We start from the raw sequence: 15,031 nt of genomic DNA, 5'->3' as shown, positions 1-15,031 counted from the left end.
TACCTAGCTGTTCCACAAGAGATGGGGAAGGGCTTTGGACCCAGATCCTGTCCTGAGCCACTTAATCCCTTACTCACCAATCTCATTCCCATCTGGATTCCTCCACGTCCTCGTCTCTAGCTCTGTTCCTTCTTTCTCTCATTCTTGCTTGCATTCTCCCCTCACTGATGTCGGCAACAAAAGGTGAGAAAAACTGTGCTAGTCAGACGGTATATTTCTCTTCTCCTTGCTTGGCAGTGAAGTGCCTCTCTCCTTGCTTGGCAGTGAAGTGCCTGGGGTGCGGGTGGAGGGGAGAGAGTGTGTCGCAAATAAAGTCAACTTAAATGTGAACATTGGAATTAAGCCCACGATAGCAGAGTCAAACTGGATTGCCACCCACTAGGCAACCACTATTCATTTTTCATCCACTTTTTTTTATTAGCATATGTGTTTGTGTATCTCAAAACAAGAGGAAGAGAAATGAATACTGGTCTGTCTAGCACAATTTTCGCCCTGCTACTCTCATCTATAGGGACGCGGGTGGCACTGTGGGTTAAAGCACAGAGCCTAGGGCTTGCCGATCAGAAGGTCGGCGGTTCGAATCACCGCGACGGGGTGAGCTCCTGTTGCTCGGTCCCTGCTCCTGCCAACCTAGCAGTTCGAAAGCACGTTGGAGTGCAAGTAGTTAAATAGGTACCGCTCCGGCGGGAAGGTAAACGGCGTTTCCGTGCACTGCTCTGGTTCACCAGAAGCGGCTTAGTCATGCTGGCCACATAACCTGGAAGCTGTATGCCGGCTCCCTCGGCCAATAAAGCGGGATGAGCGCCGCAACCCCAGAGTCGGCCACGACTGGACCTAATGGTCAGGGGTCCCTTTACCTTTACCTTTACTCTCATCTATACAGTCGTATCTTGGTTGTCGAATGTTACCCATTCTGGGACTCCTGAAACGGTTTGAAAACCAAGGTGCGGCTTCCAATTGACTGCAGGAGCTCCCTTCACTCAATCAGAAGCCATGGAAGGAGCGTTGGACCTTTGGTTTCTGAAAAACATTCGCAAACCAGAACACTCACTTCCGGGTTTGCAGCATTCGGGAGCCAAAATGTCCAAGTACCAAGGCATGACTGTATATATTTGCATTCATACCCCACCTTTCCTCCCAGTAGCTGAAGGTAGTGTAAATAGTTCTTCTCCCCATTTTACCCTCACAATAACCCTGTGAGGTAGGTTAGTCTGAGAGCAAGTGACTGGCCCAAAGCCTCCCAGAGAGCTTATTGGGTGAGTGGGGTTTAAACCTAGTCTGACACTCTGCCCACTATGCCACACTTGCATTGAGGAATTTGCCTCACGGATAGATAGGTTGGGCCATGGAAAAGAAAGAGGAGGGCCAGAGGAGACAAACAGAGAACGCAGTTCATAAGCATTCATTGCAAGCCTCTGAGCATGTGCTGAACACTTTTCATTCACTAAGAAAAGCAAGATAGCAGTCTCAAGATTCCCCCAAATTTGGAATCAGGGCAGAATAAATGAAGTAGTTGCAATGGACAGGCAGGCTTAGACTCCCACACCTCTCGCTGCAGAGAGAGGTCTTGCACTTTGCAGGGCTAAAAGACCGGGGCAGGGGTGTGGAGCGCTTTTGGGAGGAGGTATCTTCAACATTTTTGAACCAAAGTTAGGCCGCATTTTCAATGCCAAGGCTGGATGCAGGTGAGTATTCCTGCCTTTACCTCTGCGCCAATCTACTTGATGTTAGAGAAGGAGCTGAAGGATCATAGATTCCTCATACCTGGTTTATATTTTGTCTTGAAATCCCAGAAAGCTACTACCTGTCTTTCTCAGTCCTACCTGGAGATAATGGCCAGGATTGAACCTGGAACCTTCTGCATACATGCCATGTCCCCTCTCCACATTAACTTTTTCACCCCCTCCCCAATTTTGTCTCTGTAATTTTGTGTATTATCACCTGCATTTTTATTACATAAAGAACCCAAAGGTTTCTGGGTACTCCACAAAAGTTTAAGAACCACGAAGTCACTGCTCAAAATCTTAAAAGCCAAATACAATTGGATCCAGAAGAAAAGGGAGACTGAGAGGGAACAGGAAATCAGGCTTAAGGAGGCTGTAATAAATCCATAGCAGCAGCAGTGGTAACAGTAAAGGTAAAGGGAGCCCTGACCATTAGGCCCAGTCATGGCCGACTCTGGGGTTGCGGCGCTCATCTCGCTTTATTGGCTGAGGGAGCCGGCGTACAGCTTCCGGGTCGTGGCCAGCATGACTAAGCCGCTTCTGGAGAACCAGAGCAACGCACGGAAACACCGTTTACCTTCCTGCCAGAGCGGTACCTATCTACTTGCACTTTGAAATGCTTTCGAACTGCTAGGTTGGCAGGAGCAGGGACCAAGCGACGGGAGCTCACCCCATCGTGGGGATTCGAACCGCCGACCTTCTGATCGGCAAGTCCTAGGCTCTGTGGTTTAACCCACAGCGCCACCCGCGTAGCTAATAATATTGAAATATTATTAATAATAAATAGCAGTAATGATTCCTCTGATTTAAGGTTGGGGCAGGGTGAAGATGTGAGTTTTGGAGCATCTTGCTTCTGGCAGCTTGTGTAAAGAGTTGCTGTTCAGTTCCTTGCAGGGAAGAGACACTGTTGTCAGTTTGTGGCAAGAAAAGCAATACAGGGTCTTGTGGCACTCTAAAGGCTAAACAGATGTATTTCACCACAAGCTTTCATGGATGTCAGGGAACTGCCATCGGAGCCTAGAGTGGAGGTAAGGCTCCCCAACGATGCAGGAGAAGGGACCAGCAGGGAGAGAGAGAACACTTCCTTTGAGGAAGGAAATAGGAGTGACACCAGGAAGCAAGGGGGAACTGCGGAGAGAGGGCTCCAAGACTCTTCCACAGAGACCAGTGGGGAGAGCCCAGGACCTCCGTTGGGCACGCCCACTCTGCGCAGGAGGCTTCCACGCAGGGAGGCTAGGCGGAGACTTGGCGTCAAAGAGCTTCTAGGTTGGAAGAAGTTCAGGAAATGCCCACTGATGGATTCTGCCAGCGACTGACACAGCCATGGAGTAAGGGCTGTCCAGCCAGGGAAAGGTTCAGCCAGGAAACGTTGCCTAGAGCGGCAGCACCCTTTACGCACAAGCAACCCCCAATTCCCTTTACAATGAACTTCTACTTAATCGGATGCCTGGTATGCTATCCTCTGCAGGCAGGGCGTAGAGAGAGAAACAAAATTATTAGGCAGCAAAGAACAATGGGCTCCTTCCAAGTTCTTTAGTAAAGAAATAAAGCTAATCTACTGAGTCATCATTTTCTGCCTTCTAATTGATGAGTTTCCTTGCACTTGGTTGCCCTCTGACTACACTGCTTTCATTTATTTCTCTCTCTATGCCCTGCCTGCAGCGGATAGCATACCAGGCATCCGATGAAGTAGAAGTTCATGAACAGATGGTTCCCCACTTTTCAATAACTGCAGTACATATGATCTCCATATTTATCTAGGGAAAATAATGCTAAGAATTGACTCTAAAATAACCGGAATGGAGTTAGCACACTCACTGCTTTATTTTAACCTGAACATTCGCAGAAATGGAGTGAAATGTACATATTTAAATTGAAGTCTCACCAGGGCTCTTTTTATGCAAACCGTATGCTTTTAAATAACACTATGTGCTTGCATAAAACTAGAATGTCATGGATTTTAGAAGGTAGCGGTTGAATTGTATTCTCTTCAGTGGCTGCATATGCAAAACAACTGAAAACATATTTTTTTTTGCCAGTGTAGCGGAGCTAAATATCTATTAGGCATAATTCTTTGGATCAATGTCCTAGTTTTTAGCTTGATGTGAGCACTGCCTCTTACTTTCTGTCTGATGTTTTGTGCTGCTCTCCCGTTCCGTCTACAAAAATGACCCAGGTCTACCCTTGGGCAGGGTGGGCAGGACACAAAGGTGTTCTGCTCTCTGTACTGGGGCTTTTCAACCCCTGCTTCCTGTGCTGGCCACCATATGTGTCCAGGGCCAGATTTAGGTTTGATGAGGCCCTAGGCTACTGAAGGTAATGGAGCCCTTTATATGTCCAGCTTTCCTTTGTTAACAACAAATTGTCACTGCATCTTGTATTGAATATATGCTATATGGTATCTGAAGCTAATGCTAATAGGTATCTAAAGCCATTTGCACATAACAAAATATGTATTTTATTAAAGTAATTGCTGAACTGAAATACAATTAGGAAGAAGTATATTAATAATGAAATACAATTAAGAAGTATATTAATAGTGAAATACAGTTAAGAAGAAGTATATTAACAGTGAAATAATTATTAAGCCCCCCCCCCATCCAAACAATAACTATCGTCAGTGCGGGTAAGCAAAACAATTTAATTTAAATTTTTATCATCTACAATACTGTTTTATTTATTTTATAGTGCTGTACATTGATTATTGCTTTCATTTTATGGATCAATGGTCTCATTGGATAGTACAGTTCATGTTAAATTGCTGTTTTAGAGGTTGTTTTTAAAAGTCTGGAACGGATTAATCCGTTTTGCATTACTTTCTATGGGAAAGCGCGCCTTGGCTTTGGAACGCTTTGGTTTTGGAACAGACTTCCAGAATGGATTAAGTTTGAGAACCAAGATACCACTGTACCACCTCCTTGCAAGGAGGGGAAGGAACTCTGTTGCAACAGGAAAATAACAGAAATGCCTTGCTTTCCCCTGGATCCTGCCTCCATCCATTCTTCTCTGACCGATCATGGGCTTAAGGGACTCAGAGTGCCATGGGGAGTTGGCCCCAAGCCCACCTCAAAATAATGTCCCAGAGACATAGTAATTAAATCTCATCATTTCCAAACGAAACATAGCATTATGAGAATGACTCACAATGCACCTAATTGAACCTGGGGAGGAGTAGAAATCTGGATCTTTCAGGATCTCAGCAGTGAAATGCTGTGAAAAAGCCAGGAGCTTTAAAAAATTAGAGAGGCTAGAGCAACAAATCTAGAGGGGAGTTGCGCTTTAAATTAATAGCATTGCAGCATGGCACTCCCTTAACTGCTATCAATAACAGAGATCAAACGAGTTTGCTGCCATAAAATTGAACAATAAGACAGTTGGGAGAAGAGGAAGATAACATTCAAAGTGTCCATGGCAGCAGAAGACAAGGAAGAACAAGGAAAAACATAGATGGTAATGCCTGAATACATTCCTTTTTTGCCTTTTTCAATTACTGGAAACTGCTCTTATATTTTACCTTCTCTATTAATATGTCTGAAAATCAAAGTTGAACTTCCTTAACTGTTCGGTGCCTTCAAGAGGAAAACAAAGAGGGCAGCTATGACAAGCACATTTAAGGAAATTTTTAAGGGAGCCAGCAAACATCTTAATTCTGGGCGGTGTCATACAGGAAAGAATATGAAGTCTAATGTTGTAAAATGACGAAGACACTGACATCCCAAGCCTTCACCTTCTCAAACTTCAGGGGGTGCTTTATTAAGAATCCTGCTCATCCTCTCACGATGTTAGGGTTGCTTCTGTAATCTAAACTTGTTCAAGCTCATTCATTTCCCCCTGTAATGGGAACATGATGCTGTGCAGCAAGTTGCGTAGGTAAGAAGAAAGGGAAAAGGATGTTGTGATGTATCCCGGGCTTCTTCAGAGTGTCTTTACCCCTCTCTTTACCCCAGCCCCCTGCTGGGTGGGCAAGGGGGTGTCACAAAGAAAGTCAGCTTAAAGGTGATCATTGGAATTAAGGCCGCAATAGAATAGCTGAATTGCATTTCCAAGCCCTACTGAAAGTGTGCAGGTTTCTCTTCCTACATGACCCACAAGGGATGGAGAAGGGTTTTGGACTCAGATCCTGCCCTGAGCCCAGTTAACCTCTTACTCACCAACCTCCTCCTCCAGCCTCGTCCATGCCCTCCACTCTGTCTCTCACCTCCTCCCTTCTTGCTTGCGCGCTGTCCTCCCTGGTATCAGCTGCAACAGGTGAGATCAGCAGGATAGGCAAGCTGGTATTTGTTTCTCTTCCCCTTGCTTTGCAGAGAGGAATTTGCCTTGGGTAGGTTGGGCCATGGGAGAAGGGGAGGGCCAGAGGAGAGAAATGGAGATCCTCTGAGCATGTGGCACTAAGCTCACTAAGAAAAGCAAGCTAGCAATCTCAAAGTTTCCCCAAACATAGGATTAGGGCAGAACAAAGGAGAGTGCTGTAATGGACAGGCAGGCTTAAACCTCTCACTTGGGAGAGCGAGAGCAAGAGAGATTTCACTTTACAGATAGGCTTATCCCCCAGCTCTGGCAAAAGGCATCTAAACATATTTGAACCAAGGACAGACATTTTTCCCAGCACAAAAGTTAGCCATCTTTAAGAGTGTGATGCTGGGCCTGCCTCTGGGCACAATGAACACACCTGCCTCTGGTTTTAGTTGTGAGCGTGACTTGCATACAGTGTTTTTAAGGCCACAGAAATCTCCCTTATACCGGGTCAGGCCATTGGTCCATCACTGACCGGCAGTGCCCACAACCCAACAAGTGTTTCAGACAAGGAAATTTCTTTCCCAGCCCTACCTGTCTATAAAGGCATGTGGCAAGAGGTAGAATGGTTAGGGCCTCAGACATGGAGAGTAACTCACTGATACAGAGGGAAGGCATGGATATGGGGTGCTGGTAATCAAAGAAAAGGGTTAACCAACAACGATCCATCTGGGGTGTATGGCAGGAGGGCACCAGTAGGGGGAGTCAAAGCCAATGACAGGCACCTTCTGTTTCAACTTTTAAACACCCGAAAACTTTTCTATTCTGTCAGGCTTATGTGGGCAATACCAGTTTCCACCACTGTTACCTGATTCCTGTTTTATTTTAGATAGATGCTAGCTAGCTAGCTAGCTAGAATGGTTTTATAGGTAATTGTTGTAAACCATTCTGATATATATATGCAGCCCTTGTCGCAGCCACCAAGTGTGTCCCATATCCTTAACTTCTACATTTTCCGATCCAAAATTCTCTGCTTCATCTGTTATTTGTTTTGGTGCTTTGGCGTCTAAACGCAACTGATAAAATTGTTCCACATGTTTAGCTGACTGTCTTGCCCCATTCAAAATCCTTTCCTTTGCATAATTAAAGCTTTCACTCTGGGTTTATTCTACTGCCTTAACATATGTAAGACAAAAACATATCAATCTGACTTCTGACCACATCATCTGGTGGGTGAACCAGGTTTGTGCCATAGGCAACTGTCATGTCCCAGGCATCAATGAAGCCCACCTTCAGATCTTGAAAAATGTCCTTTAGCGCAAGGTATTGGGCATAACCATGGACGTCCCCAAATCGCTCCTGGTCTATTGACATCTCCCGGGTGTTCTCTGCTTTGATGATGACTTTTGTGTCTGGGCTCCTCAGGAGAAGACGTTGGATGGCTGCCCGTATGTTAATCATTCTTCGAATGAAGAGCTCGATGGGGAAGGGACGGAAGTGTTGGCCCAGAGAGATGACAACTGCTGTGTCTCTGTCACCTGCCACAAGGTCAATGTCCCAAGCGACATAGCTATGGTCTTTCACTGTGTACTCAGAAGAGCCTACAAAGGGGTGAGCATGTTTTTTCCAATTGATTTGAATGTTTCTAGCCATGTCCACTGCGACCAGTCGGTCGGGTTTCCCGATTGCATAGCGCTTGAGATATTTCAGTGCTAATGTGGGAATAGAGGGGGAAAAAATCAGTACAAGTTTTTTGGTCATTGCCCTTAGAAAAATTAGGGGACTACTTCTTGTGGGGAAAACTCTGCATGGCTAGTGTACTCTCTTGGATCTGATGGTGCTATTTTGTTTCAGGACAACTACAGAGACATTTATATCAGCCTGATTTCTCCACTACTTCATAAGTACCCAGGCCTCACAGAGCAATTCTATACCTCCCTGCTGCTCTCAGATACCAATCCTGCTCCAACATATAATGTTGCTAGATTCTGCACAGCAGTGCTCAAAATTTGTCGCAGGATGACCTGTGCCACAAAGCAGATTTAATGAACATATCAGAGTGCTCTGTAAATTGGTAAAGTCTTTTATATATCAATCTTTTATGCTCTTCCACACCCGCCCAATGCTCCTATCCCTTCTTTTATATTCTTTTAGCTCCTTTTAAATTCTCATAGACTTTTATATTCACCTTCTGTTTTAATACCCTTTAGTTTTCCAAAATGCTTTTCAGATTTTAAATGACTGTATCCCGTCCTTTTATGCTGGTCTATGACTGTAATAAATATTTGTATTGTATTGTTTCAGGGCAAAGAATTTATCTCTGTCCTATTTGACAGGCTGGGCCCACACTGCAAAGAACTCCCACAGAGCAGAGGACAAACATCTTCTAGATGTCCTTTCTCCAAACAGGAACTGAGCAGAAAGAGCAAACTGTCTCTCACATACAGTTCTACCTTGGTTTGCAACTGTTTTGGATTAGAACCAAGTCAAACCAGGAAGTGTGTGTCCCTTTTTTCAGATTACAACCAATTTTTTATTTTTTATTTTTTGAGGCCCTATTGGTGAAAGCGCACCTTGGGTTGCAACCTGTTTTGGTTTACAACCGGGCCTCCGGAACTGATTATGGTTGTAAACCAAGGTACCACTGTATATGTGGATTTATGGGGGGGGGAGACACCTTTTGTAGGCACTGTAGGGGGTGCTGGTTGTTACACTGCCATCCCAAGGTGCCATGCTGGTGGTTGTGGGTCGTCCATGCCAGCAGCAGAGCATGCTGTGCTGGTGCCCGGTGCGTGAAGAGGGATGTGGGCTTGGAGTGTGAACGGAGCCTGCCGTGTGCCAGCCCAGCCCTCACTGCTGAAGTGACACTTGAGCTGCTTTGGGGCTGGCTTGGGGAGGGCGGCATGAGCATCGCCCCCCCCCCACGCACCCAGGCCAATTGCCCCGGCAGCCCCCCACTGCTGCTACTCCCTTGCATAGGCAAAGACTAGAAAAGGATCAATCAGGGATCAGAGTGGCCTCTGTATTGTCATAACTAGGTGAGGATCAAGAGCCAAGGCAGCAGTGAATGACTGGAAATAAGCCCTATAGTTGAGCAGACAGAGGAAACTCGGAGCCTTAGCTGGGTGGTGCTCTCCAAGCACAGAACAGATGTTGCGTGTGTCGGGCAGGGCGTGGGGAGTGTACAGGAGACAAAGGAGGTAAAGCTCTGGGGTGTGACTGCTGGGGACCTGTTTGGGACACTCTTTCCTTTCCATCTTATACCTTGCTACTCAGTCTTTTATATAATGAATGTCGTAGCCAAGAAAAAAACAACAATATGGTTCTTACAGCCCTAGACTTAAACTAGGAGATGGCTCTTTTGCGGGTAGAAAGGAGTGCGAGTTATCAGAAGCAGGCACTGTGTGTTACTGGAAGCTTTGCTACGTTGAGATTATATCTAGGTGGGAGAACGTACTATCGACTCTCTTTGTGAGATACTCCATCCATTGCCGCACAGTTGAGTCTCCCAGGAGGTAAATGATCTTTTGTTGCAAGCAAGCGTTAATCCTATCCAAGGTATGGAAAGCTGACATGCTGCAGAACACAGGATGCCACTGGTTCTGCCAGACGAAGCCCCTGGGAGATGGGGACCTCATGCCAACCTTGCACTTCTCGCTCGCAGTGGTCATCGCCATGCCTATCAAAAGGAAATGAGAGACAAGCAGGTGCCAGTGAGCTCTGTGACTACAGCACTGTAAGGGGGGGAAAACAGGGTTGAAAGTGTGACTGGTCCCACAGCCTCCTGGGCAGTCATTGGGGATCCCAAAGCTATAGGAAGAAGGACAGTAGCCAGCAGGGAAAACCCTTTATTGCAGCCCCTCAATTCCGCACCTGGCAAACTGTGTGCAAGCCCTGAAGATGGCGTCATTTTCAAGGATGGGGAAGAACCAGAATAGCAATGGAGTTATTTGTTGTAGTTATTTGGCCTCCTGCTTCTACGCCAAGAGGTTTTGGAGGGTCTGAGGATAAGAGCAGCAATAAAGGATAAAATTAAAAACTGTGGAAGGCGGGAGAGCAGCCCAAAAGTCTTAGCTTAAAATAGAGGAGAAGACGCCAAGATCCAAAAGGTCTGGCTGAATGAAAAGAGTCTTTCTTGGGAATCTCCTAAAGCACACAAGAGGTTGGGGTGCAGGAGGAGGTTGGGGGCCAGAGTCACTAGGTTGGGTTGAGGCCAGAAAAAATAGGCTTGGGGATGGCGAACCTAGACTTTCTTGCACCCTTGGCAAAGAGCTGTATCTGCACCGCCTGTCCCTTGTGGCCCACCTGTCCAGAGCAGTGGAGGAGAAGCCCAGGGAGTGTGTGGACAGGCGGGCTAGGCTACTAGCCACTTCAAAATGGACAGGCATGGTTTTTGTGTCATCCCACCCCCCTTGGCAGGGGCCAGCCTCACCAACCCCTAGGCATGCCCCTGGATGGACCACACAAAAGTTGTGACAATAATCAGAATGTCCAGCTCACTTTCACAGGCAGCGACACGAATGTCCCCAAATGTCTGAGGGATCTCAGCTCCAGTGTTGGACCTTTATGAGAAAAAAAATGGCCATTAAAAATCAAGTCGGAATATAAGTCCATTACCCAGAGTGCTGTGGGGCTTTATCCCACCCCGTTCTCACACCTCAGTGGCCTCTATCGGAAATGGAAGCCTTGGCTAGATGGTTCTTGGTGTGTTCCGGCAAGATGATTATTGTATTGTCGTGTTCTCATTAGGTGCAAATGGAAAGTTATATTGGAGTTTCTTTAAGACAGACCCCAGAGTGTTCCAGCTGTGGAGGATGTGTGTGAAATCAAGGAAGCTGCCTGTCAAAGCATTGCTCCATCAAGTTCAATAGTGTCTACACCGACAGGCAGCAGCTCCCCTATAGGGAAATGCTGGATATCAAATTTAAAACATTCAGCTTGCAAAACAGATGCTCTACCATGGAGCCACAACCACATCCCCATATTACATTGAAATGTCTCAGAGTGCTCTTGATTTGAAGGAACCAAAATTAATAATGTTAATAGTCCTACCCTCCAGAGCAGGAGAAAACAAGCTTGCTCCATCTTCCATATGACAGCCCTTGAGATATTTGAAGATAGACGTGGGTGGTGCTGTGGGTTAAACCACGGAGCCTAGGACTTGCCGATCAGAAGGTTGGCAGCTCAAATCCCCACGATGGGGTGAGCTCCCGTTGCTCGGTCCCTGCTCCTGCCAACCTAGCAGTTCAAAAGCATTTCAAAGTGCAAGTAGATAAATAGGGACTGCTCCGGTGGGAAGGTAAACGGCGTTTCCGTGCGCTGCTCTGGTTCGCCAGAAGCGGCTTAGTTATGCTGGTCACATGACCCGGAAGCTGTACGCCGGCTCCCTCCGCCAATAAAGCGAGATGAGCGCCGCAACCCCAGAGTCGGCCACGACTGGACCTAACGGTTAGGGGTCCCTTTACTTTACCTTTTTAAGCACTGTATTACATTGAAATGTCTCAAGACTGACCCCAGAGTGCTCTTGATTTGGAGGAAGCAAAATTAATAGTGTTAATAGTCCTACCCTCCAGAGCAGGAGAAAACAAGCTTGCTCCATCTTCCATATGACAGCCCTTGAGATATTTAAAGATGGCTATCATATCTGGAGCACATAACTTCCTCCAAAGCATTCTAGGAAGTGTAATTTTCTAGAGCTACAATCCCCAGCACCCTTAACAAACTACAGTTCCCAGGATTCTTTTTGGGAAGCCGTGTACTTTAAATACATGGTACTCATGTAGACTGTGTAATATTTTCCCCCCCCCCCGGGTCAGAAAACAATGGTAACAATTGGCTGGTGGGACCCCAGGTGTTTTGCAGCCTGAAGCGAAGAACAATACCTGCTAAAAAGGCTGTGTTCCAAGGCAGTGAGGTAGGAGATGGGCTTGTTGTTGGACTTCAGGCTAACAAAAGCATCGCAAGGTACATTATTTGGTTTCTCACAATAGAAGGCCTCTCTGTCTCGTACATCTAGATACTCACACAGTTCTGTGTCTGTGGTCTTGTTAAAACCACATTCAGTGTGGACGCTTGATGTCCCATTTAAAAATTTGCCCGTGAAAACTATTTTGTCGTAGCCTTTTTTCCTTGCAGCCCACAGTGCTGAAACTCCTTCGCTGGGGTGGATGAGCAAGATGGACACTCTGACATCACCCTCCCAAAATAAAGTGAAATTGGCCAGGTACGTCCCATTCCTATAGTCTGTGATGTGCCCAGAAGCTCCGGCCCTAAGACTTGAAGAGAAGATCCTCGCTCGTAAGAAGTCTCCTCCGTATTCCTTCCTCTTGCCCAAGTAGTTGTATAAATCCAGTCGAACCATCAAATGCTCGCCAACACAATAAGAGCTTTTGTAGTTTAATATGGTGGCCTTGCTGTTCTTAGCACTTGTGGTGGTATTTATATCCATGAAAGTGATGCTGGGCATCAGGTCATCTAGTTTTCTAAGGACAGCTTTAATTTCTTTGTCCTTTTCTGCCCATTCCATTCTAGTATGTCTCGGGGTTCCATCTTTCATTGGCCAAATTTTGCTCCTGCTGTCTGCGATTTCAATGCTAGAAATGTCTGAAAACATGGGATTCATTTATCATTTGTGGGGGAGGTGATATTCGAATTGTTTTTTCTTTATTACATCAACAGAAGTGTGCTCCCCCCACTGGTATATTGCTTTTCACTTTCCACACAAACTAAGACTTTTAGCATAATTGCCTAATATTTTGGACACCCCCTTTGCATTGACATTAGAGAAACACCCACAATTTTACCATCTGCTGGAAACATTTCTGCTTTGCTAAGCATTTTTGTAGAATTAATTTGATTTGACGTCGGCCGTTTCTTCTATATTTTATGATTTTATAATTTAATGATAGTTTAGTGATTTTATTGCACATCAGTTTTTTTTAATGAGTTGGTTGTTTAGGAATACTCTTATGAATAAAATAAATAAATGTTTTATGGATGTTTGAAAGCAAAAGCCCTTACCAATATCCATAGCCATTTCGTTTGCTGCTGACTGCTTCTTCAGCTCTCCACAAATGAAATTCTTGAAAATTGCAACAAGAAATAACGGTGAGAGTTTGCACACTACCTTCGCAGTCTCCACTCTTCATTTCCACCAGATGAATGTTCACAGTGCATTTACACACACAAAACTTCAGAATTATTGATTTCACCCTACAGACATGAGCTTTAATGGAGGGGGAAAGTCTGAGGATTCCTACCTTTGTGTCAGTTCTGTGGAAGATGTAGCTGAGGATGATGATTGCTCCCAGCACCAGGGCCAAGAAAGCTGTCGGTCTCCAGGTATGTGCCAAATACATTCTGGTCTCCTCTGTGAAAGAAGGGGGGGGGGTTCCTCATGAGTCGCCACCTTTGATTTCAAGCCTACCATATACAACATGAACAGGGCAAGTTGAGACATAACTGCACAAGATGGTAGTTCAGGCCATCTGCTCACACCACCAAATTATATCATTTTGCAACACTGATTAGCCTTCATCATGCTATTTCAAATTTTGAACGAGAAAGGAGATTCTCCAGAGCTTTAGCAGGGCAAAGAAAAAGTACTAACAACTTTCTTCTCAAGGTGAACAGCTAATCGAGAGCTTTCCAAACTGTGTGTTGTGACACGTTAGTGTGTCGGCTGCAGTGTGTAGGTGTGTGTCACACAAATGCTCCCCACTGTCCTCCTGGGGCTGAAAAGGGTTAGTTTAACCTCTGGTTTGCTAGTAAAACTGAATGATTGTGTCGCAAAATGATGCATGTCCAAAAAGTGTGTCACCAACCTGAAAAATTTGGAAAGCTCTGAACTAATCTAAAGATTTCAGACCTAGTAGTGGATGAAGAAGAGAGGCTTTTAATGCCACAAAAATCAAACCAGACCTCTAAGGAGGATCTAGATCTTGTTGTGGAGCTCTCCCAGAAGGACCTCAAATATTTCTCTGCAGTAGGAGGGTGGGGAAAACTTTCCCATTGTCTTTTCACTTGCAAATCCCATTCATAAAACTGCCTGAGAGGTAAGGGCTTACCCCTCCCTGCAAAACCAGTCTGGCAAGTTTTTGTTAAGCTGTTAAATTGCTGGAAACTGCTCTTATATTTTACCTTCTCTATTAATCTGTTTGAAAATCAAAGTTGAACTCGCTTAACTGTTTGGTGCCTTGAAATGAGATCAAGAGGAAAACAAAGAGGACAGCTATGAAAAGGACATTTAAGGAAATTTCTAAGGGAGCCAGCAAACATCTTAATGCTGGGCAGTGTCATACAGGAAAGAATATGAAGTCTAATATTGTAAAATGACGAAGACACTGACATCCCAAGCCTTCGCCTTCTCAAACTTCAGGGGGCACTTTTTTAAGAATCCTGCTCATCCTCTCATGATATTCAGAAATTCACCAGAAATTCAATGATTTTCACCCCACAATCAACCTAACAATGAATCAATCTATGCAAGAAATACATTTTTTGGACACTACTATAAAAATACAGGATGGACGTATAGACACCACCTTATACCGTAAACCAACTGACCGACAAACATATCTACATGCCTCTAGCTACCATCCCAAACATACCAAACAGTCCATTGTATATAGCCAGGCACTACGTTACAGCCGTATCTGTTCCAGTTCTACAGACAGAGACTCTCACCTAAGAGATCTACAGCAAACCTTTTTAGAACTAAAATACCCAGCAGATGAAGTTAGACAGCAGATCAACAGAGCCAGACAGATACCCAGAGAGAACTTGCTGCAAGACAGACCCAAAAAAGAAAATAACAGAACACCTCTAGTCATCACATACAGCTCCCAAGTTAAAACAGTACAACGCATCATCAGAGATCTACAACCTCTCCTGGACAATGATAGTTCTCTTTCTCAAGCTCTGGGAGGAAGACCTTTCATTGCCTACAGACAGCCACCCAATCTTAAACAACTCCTAACCCACAATAATACTACAACCAGACGTAACACGGACACTGGTACCAGAGCCTGCAATAAACCCAGATGCCAACTTTGCTGCCACAAACACCCGGACAA

General features: G+C 45.3%; 1 protein-coding gene across 1 annotated transcript; it reads right to left on the bottom strand.

The window, feature by feature from the left end:
- Positions 1–7,054: 7,054 nt before the first annotated feature.
- Positions 7,055–13,377, bottom strand: LOC128402956 (NXPE family member 4-like). Its single transcript, XM_053367435.1, has 6 exons — positions 13,217–13,377; positions 12,978–13,038; positions 11,840–12,560; positions 10,464–10,519; positions 9,415–9,636; positions 7,055–7,669 (listed from the first exon to the last, which is right to left on the bottom strand). Exons 1-6 carry the CDS (start codon positions 13,313–13,315, stop codon positions 7,134–7,136), a joined length of 1,695 nt encoding a protein of 564 aa, XP_053223410.1. The 5' UTR covers positions 13,316–13,377; the 3' UTR covers positions 7,055–7,133.
- Positions 13,378–15,031: the final 1,654 nt, after the last annotated feature.

This window comes from Podarcis raffonei, chromosome 15, assembly GCF_027172205.1.
Source record: "Podarcis raffonei isolate rPodRaf1 chromosome 15, rPodRaf1.pri, whole genome shotgun sequence".
In the NCBI taxonomy this organism is placed as follows: Eukaryota; Metazoa; Chordata; class Lepidosauria; order Squamata; family Lacertidae; genus Podarcis; species Podarcis raffonei.
This window is presented reverse-complemented; position numbering and strand designations above follow the sequence as displayed.